The 7,944-nt window shown below is 42.4% G+C and overlaps 1 protein-coding gene across 1 annotated transcript; it reads left to right on the top strand.

Annotated features, from left to right (window-relative positions):
- Positions 1-3,558: 3,558 nt before the first annotated feature.
- Positions 3,559-5,461, top strand: LOC127300669 (early nodulin-like protein 18). The gene is made up of 2 exons (XM_051330821.2): positions 3,559-3,877; positions 4,887-5,461. The coding sequence occupies exons 1-2, from the start codon at positions 3,643-3,645 to the stop codon at positions 5,360-5,362; spliced, it is 711 nt and encodes a 236-aa protein (XP_051186781.1). The 5' UTR covers positions 3,559-3,642; the 3' UTR covers positions 5,363-5,461.
- The last annotated feature ends 2,483 nt before the right edge of the window (positions 5,462-7,944 follow it).

The raw sequence follows: 7,944 nt of genomic DNA, 5'->3' as shown, positions 1-7,944 counted from the left end.
TAGAGGTCAAAGATAGTCCTCTCAAGCAACCCTGCAATTAAGATACAAGAAGTCTCTTGTGTCCCCAACACACCTAATACACTTATCAGATGTATAGGTGCACTAGTTCGGCGAAGAGATAGTGAAATACAAGTAATATGGATGATTGTAAGTAGTAATTGCAATCTGAAATAAAAATGGCAGCAAGCAAACATGTAACAGAACTTGTTGGAAACGGTGTTTCAATACTTAGAAACAAGGCCTAGGGATCATACTTTCACTAGTGGACACTCTCAACAATGATTACATAATTGGATAAATAAATGCTACTTTCAAACACTCTCTTGTTGGATAACAAACACCATTCATTGTGTAGGGCTACAAGAGCACACCTCAAGCCAGAGTAAACAAGCTCCACAACTTCCGGAGTTCATATTAAAGTAACCTCTAGAGTGCATAATAGACCGTTGCAATTTAGACCGAGTACTAACATAGCATACACACTGTCAACAATAGCTATGAAAGGGGGAATAGATCGCATCAATACTATCATAGTAATAGTTAACTTCATAATCTACAAGATATTACAATCATAACCTACGCCAAGTACTACATGATGCACACACTGTCAACATTACATCATGGAGGAGGAATAGACTACTTTAATAACATCACTCGAGTAGCACATAGATTAATAGTGATACAAAGCTCATGATCACATAAAGATCACACCATGGGAGAGAGAGATGAACCACATAGCTACCGGTAGAGCCCTCAGCCTCGGGGGAGAACTACTCCCTCCTCATAATGGGAGACAGCAGCGCCGATGAAGAAGGCGGTGATGTCGATGGAGATGACTCCGGGGGCAATTCCCCATCCCGGCGGCGTGCCGGAACAGAGACGTCTGTCCCCCGAAACGGAGTTTCGCGATGGCGGCGGCGTCCCTGGAGTCTTTCTGGAGTTTCGTCAATTGTTGTAGGGTTTTCACGTCACGAGAGATTATATAGGCGAAGAGGCGGCGCAAGGGGGTGCCTGGGGGGCCCACCCCATAGGGCGGCGCGCCCCCCTCCAAGGCCACGCCCCAGTGTGGTGTGGGGGGCCTGGGCCTCCTCTTCGGCTCCCCTTCAGTGTTCTGCTCCGTCTCGGTGAAATAAGATGTCTGGCTTTTGTTTCGTCGAATTCCGAGAATATTGCCCGAGCAGCCTTTGTGGAACCAAAAACAGCAGAAAACAGGAACTGGCACCTTGGCATCTTGTTAATAGGTTAGTTCCGGAAAATGCATAAAATCATTATAAAGTGTGAGCAAAACATGTAGGTATTGTCATAAAACTAGCATGGAACATCAGAAATTATGGATACGTTGGAGACGTATCAACGTCCCGCCAATTTCGCTCAATTCCGTGCCATTTTGTCCGGTTTCACGGGCTATAAGCGGCAGATTTTTTGGGTCCTTTTCCTTGCATAATCTTGGGTGTTATGGGACACACACAACAAACTTACTATCGAGAAGAGGATTATTACCCACCCCACTGACATAATATATAAAATTGTCATTTTCTTGTAGTTTTGGAGTCACAAATTCAAGGCGAAGGAAAGGGAGGAACAAAGCCGAATGGCACGCAAGCTAAGTGAGCTGTACGTGGCCATGATGCCAACAATCAAAGTCCTAGTATTTTCCCCTCCTGCTTTGTGCTGCTCGGAGCTTCGGTTTGTTAGTGGGGAGGCCGACCCCTGTATCATCTTGGGGAAGACTTGTATAGGATCAGCTCATCAGGTGAGATCATAGGATCAGTTCTTAAAAATCATACTTACAAAATGCGAAAAAAGCGGGAAAAACTTTACAACATACCTATAGTCTGTATTTACAATTCATTTTTTTAGCTCAAAACTCTATCTACATTTAGAGAAACAAAAAAGACAAATTCTGTTGTGAATAGTGTCAATCTTGGGTGAATAGTATATCACACTATTCACTCCCAAACTTATCTTTTTGGATCTCTAAATGTTGATCGAATTTGAAGAAGCAATTTTTTGTGTTGCATATATAACACGGATGTGTGTTTTCACTTTTTAAAGAATATTTGAACATGATTCTTGTATTAAAAAAATTGATCTCATAGATTCTATCTAAACCAGATCCTACCCAAGTTGTCCCCGTATCATCTATGCGTACAGCGTGTTGTCGTTCTGTAAACCTTGCAAACCTCTGGCTTTATTAATTTAAAATTGGGTATTATATGTCTTTTATAGAGGTGTTTTACGGTGCAATTTACTAGTCCTATGGACTAGTAGTATTGAGTAACATCCACCCTTGATTGTAGGGGTATTCTGGGTTTTACTTCTATTTTTAAATTAGGATAGAGATCAGATCTGATTTGTTACTACAGAAATACAGCGTGGTCGTCAGGATCCTTGGAAGTGGACGTGAATGTGTTAACTGGCGATGTATATACATGTACGTACTGGTTTGCTTGCCATGGTCTATGTACTGTACACCATTTTTTCACTTATATGGTACTATTGCGAGTACTTATATGGTACCTATTGCAAGTAATATTAATCCGACAAATATTTTCTAGGAGCGGCTCAGGAAATCTCCTGAATGGCTTGAGATCTACTCACTTTTAGCCTGATTCGAGATGCACTGGAAAAAATGACTGAGTATGAGTATCTTATATACATTGAGCTGATCTTGAGGCAATACAAATTTGCCCGATTTAATTCACAGTAGGAAATATATAATTGTATGAAATATGATGTATTATATTATAATAAAAAAACAAGTTAAAAATCAATTACATAATTTTATTTTTTGCACTTTTTAACATCAAAAGTTTCAAATTTAGAACATAGTGTAATATGTGGAAAAAACGAGGATCATCGAATGCGACACCGCCGATTGGCCCCAAGCCGGAGCCTTCGCCCTACCACGTCACTCTATCGGCATTTTCTTCTGGGAGGCGCCCCTCCTCGTCCAAAAGACTAAGTCGATCCACGTCCTAAAGAAGGAGTCAGTGCTCCCTCGGGAGCGTCTCTTTCTCTGGCACCCCATAAAGAGGCATCGTCACCGCTGCTGAAGAAGGAGAACCCGCAGCGCATTGTGTCACTAATTTAATCAAATATTTAAAACTTCTACAAATCACGATTGTTTTCTAGACATAAGAATGCTATTTGCAAGTCACAATTGTTTTTCTTCTTTTTCGGTACGATTTATACCGTACGTATTGATCAGGTTTGTCGCTATACCATTAATCCAGTACGTACATGGAAAGGTTAAAATAAGTAAGTTGTTAGGTGGAAAATTTAGAGATTACGAGGATCAACATATGGAAGCCACAATCTGTTCCACCATTCGTGCCAGATTGTTTTTCGCATGTACCGAGTTTGCCCTTTGATGAAAATATACTACTACTTAAATTAACAAGTATGGATAAATCTGGAATGTCTAATCTATTGGCTTTGACGGCTGTTATTTCTTTGTCCCTACCGTAAAATGCCTCCTTTTATATTAAAAAAAAAACAGTGCACAGGACAACAATTGTCCAGCCCATGTAGAAAACCACCCATCACTCGGCACACTGAAGTTCAGATTTGTCTCCGAACAGCTAAACACTAGCCAAAAGCTCCACTGGCCGGCCACAAGTCATAGTTAGCTCAAGCTCCATGGCGCTACTTCTACGAGCGGCCGCGGTAGCCGCCACCGCCGCTGTCGTGATGGGCATGCTGGCAAGCCCGGCTGCCGCACAGGGCGCGCCGTCCCCGTCGCCGGATCCGTCGTACAGGAATCACACGGTTGGGGGCGCCGACGGCTGGTTCTTCAACGCGACGAGCAACTCCACGTCAGGCAACTACTCCTCTTGGGCTGCCACCGAGACGTTCTACCTCGGCGACTACCTCAGTACGTTCAAGCTAATTCTTGTTGCTTCGCGTCTACAGTTCTCTTTATGTGGCTTGAAATGTGCTTTGAGAAATTAGTGTTCTCGTGCATTATGTGAAGAAAAATGGGAGCTGTAACCCCAGTCCTCAGATGCCATGAAATAGTTTAGAAAAATCGTCGTATATGATGAGACGTACCACTATCTAGATGTTTTACTTGAGAAAAGTGGAGGAAAACATATTCGAGCAAAGGCAATTCTTTCAGAATATGTTGAACCAGGGGCCAGAGGCCAACTCTGAGAATTCTGAACTTAGATCCAGATCTAGCTACGCAGGAAACTTCCGAGCTTCATGCTCAAAGCAAGCACCAAGGCAAATTAGAATCTTTCTGTAGGGGATCACGTGTGCTGTCTGATATTCAATATCACAAGTCAACACTCTGGATAAAGTACTTATCCTCATTCTAGTCTGCTTGAAATCTAGTGTATTACGTTTAATCACTCGCAATATATTCAGTTGGGGAGCGATTTTTTTTTTTTTTTTGCGAAAGTGGAGATATATTAATCAAACAGCCTAGTGGAACTAATTTTTTTTACAGACTACCGGAACGATTTTGTATGTCAATTAGTCAAATATCTCTTTCCGGAGTAAGAGCATTCCCTGAAACATTTTAAAACCGCGTTCCAGATGTTCTAAAGCACTATTTCCTCTATTTCCAGATATAGCACATTTTGCAGTTCAATTTAACCGACAGGTACCCCTCCGCGTCGATTAAATCCGACCGGAGGGAGTATTTTAGGAATAGAGGTACTCCAGTACTATTTATTTTCCAGCATGGTAGTGATTTTTACTCAGAAACTCAACTTGTAATGTTAGAGTAATTAGGTGATCATTCACTTCAAGTATCACCTACTTTAATCATTGTTAACTGATTAATGCAGTGGTCTACTAATGATTTGCATCAAACATCTCAGAAGTTATGCCAAAACCAAATTCAACTGACCATCTCCCTGCTTCTTCCTACCTACCAGTATTCCAGACGAACGACAACTCGTCGGTGGTGCTCACCACCAACGCCACCACCTACACTCTGTGCGACCCCAGCGAGGACGACGGGCTGGAGACCTACATATACAGCGGCGGCGGAGGCGGTGGGGGCGGCACCGAGGAGACCAAGGCAATCGCCGCCCCTCTACTCTACGAAGGCACCAACTACTTCTTCTCCGAAGCCGACGGCGGCGCACAGTGCCAACAGGGCATGCGCTTCGAGATCAAGGTAGCCTACGGCCGCGGCTTGCCGCCCGACCTCGCGCACCCGCCGCCGCCGCCCATGGAACGTGTCCTTGCGCCACCTCCTGCTGGGTCGGTCTTATCGCAAGGGTTGGACGGCGCCGGCGCTGGTGATGACACTGATGTCAAGAACGCTGGCTGTAGAGCGATTGCTGCGGGTACTCGTTTCTTGGAGGCTGTTGCTGCGGTCACTTTAGCATTTTTTGTTGCTCTCTAAACGAATAGGGTCACGCTGTCAGTAAGGCAAGAATTATAGCACTGTTATCTGAATTCTGAAAAAAACGGTATTCGAATACTCATGTAGGTATTTCTGTTAGAGCGGTTCTTTTTCTTCTATTCTCTGCATCCTAAAATAAGTGATTCAATTTTGTTTCGGTAAGAATTCTAGAAGCAATTTTATGTGAAGATATATCCGTATCGAGACAAAGCTGAATCAATTATTTTAAAACAGAGAGTAGAAAATATGTCTTTCTATGTTATATGAACACTTTTTTCAAAGATAATAAAAAGCTCACACATATTTTTATAGCTTAAATGCCAAATAAGCATCGAGCATAGAGATAGAGGGCTCGAAACCGGAAACAGAAACCAACATCTTATCTCCCAAAGATACAACAAAAGATGAATAGAGAATGTATCATAGACTAGCACGAAGGAAGAAAATCTGGGAATAGCATCCTACTTAGTCGATTCCAGCTCCACAATCACATGATTCGGTTTGGTTTTTAACCTAGCTACTGCCAACCTTAAGTTCTTGATCTTGTGCTTTGAAGTTACGTTTGGGCTAGAATAAACTTCAGCAATAGTGAGGTGATTGTAATGGAGGAACACGAGATCGAACAACATAAGGTCGTTGGGGCTCCTTTCCTTGCTACGGCGACAAAATTACCATGGCTGAAAGGAACTTCCTTGTCAGCCAAGCGATGAACAAAGTGGAATCTTGACACGGTAGGTTTTCCTCAGCGTGACAACGTCTAATTCTATCCAATATTTTGTTATCAAGTTTAGCCACTTTTTTCATGGGCATCTTTCTCCTCCAAGGTGACACACTGTCAAGTTTGACTCGCACATGTCCCATATCTATTGCAAAGGCTCAGGACATTAGCAGAAGCGAGAACGTTTGATTCTAACCAATATTCGGTTTGCATGTTTACCCACTTTTTCCATGGGCCTCTTTCTCCTCCAACACGGCACACATGACAAGTTTGACTCTAACATTTATCATTTCTATTAGGAAGGACAAGACCTAAGTGCAAGTATCATATGGTTAAGTGGCCTAATATTTGCCAATAAAAAGACCGTTGGGATCTTGGACTTCTTAACACTAAGGGGATGAACACTGATGCTCGAATGGATGTGGTAACTTTACTTGGGCGGTAATTCTCTACGGTAGATAATCCTACTTTTCAAGTACCGGAAAGCTTATGAAATATATATTCTGGATACCGTCACAAGGGTTCTCACTTCAAGAAAAGCCTCAACAAAGTCACACATTATTTCAAGCTTGGCGCAAAATATGAGATTTTAGATGGGAAACACACTTCATTATGGATGGATTGATAGCTAGGTAGAAGTCCTCTAAAAGGTAGATTCCCAAATTTTTTTGCAATCTGTCATTACCCCCAAGATTAAGGGGGGCCAACCTTTCCAATATGAGGGCTGGATCGTTCGGTTTCGATGAGATTTAGACTGAGGTAGAAGTGATCAATGGGACGCACAGGGAGGAAACTTGAAGCAGTTCATATGACTAAGGGTCGGACAAGATGTCGCGGGCTCACGATCCCTCGAGCAAGTACACCCTCGGCTCAATGTAGGCAAAAGCTCTCTAAAGTTGTGTCGGTTGCTCATTTTAGGGCCATCTCGGCATTAAAGCTCCATCTCAAGGTGAAGAATTCTCTTAGCAATTGGTGCTAGAAAGATTGTGTTCTATAGAGATGATTGTCAAAGACCATGGCCATTCCAATGGCTTGTGTGCTCTTCGTGGCCCTTGAGCATGCCACTCTCAAAGTGCATTTAGTACCCTCCAGTGGGTTTTAGATGACTGATAACAACACAATTAATGTTCTAACTACTATATCTGGTGTACACATGCACATAGTCCGGGAATGGTTGGTCTGCCATGAAAACAACACCTCAAAAAGGAATTATAGCATCATATACCAAACTACATCAACACATTAGGTGTGCTTGAGGACCTCAAAATGCCAATGTTGAAGCAACAATACATGATGAAGTCAAGGATAAAATCACTTGTTTTAAGGCAAGAATCATTTTACACTCCTAGACGTCTATCCACTGCAATAAGACATCACTAAAAGACAAAAATCAATGAAGAACTCAAGGTTCATACCCTTGCTTGATGCATGAAATCAAATGAGCACCCTTGAGTACTATCCATTGTGGCAATGACGCAGTTGAACATAGCAGCACGTGAAGTATTCAAGAGGCGCAAACATCCGCTTGATGCAAGAACTCCAACTGGGGTCCTTGAAGACTATCTGTTTTAACAACAATAGGATAAATAAATCAATCAATGAGGAACTCGCAGCAGAAACCATCCACTTGATACTAGAAAATCAACTACCGCTTGTGAGGACCTACTAATATAGCGTAAACAACATTGAAGAAAAAACTCAACCTTGAAGTTGGAAGCACAATCATCTACTTGATACATGCAACTCAATGGCGTTGATGAGGTATATCTGTTGTACAAATGACAACATGAAGACATCACTCAACAAAACACTCAAGGAGTATCCTCTTACCAGTGCCTGAATCCAACTAGACGCCCTTGAGGAC

Source organism: Lolium perenne, chromosome 5 (assembly GCF_019359855.2).
Source record: "Lolium perenne isolate Kyuss_39 chromosome 5, Kyuss_2.0, whole genome shotgun sequence".
NCBI lineage: Eukaryota > Viridiplantae > Streptophyta > Magnoliopsida > Poales > Poaceae > Lolium > Lolium perenne.
The sequence above is the reverse complement of the archived record's forward strand: the minus strand, read 5'-3'. Positions and strand labels throughout refer to the sequence as shown.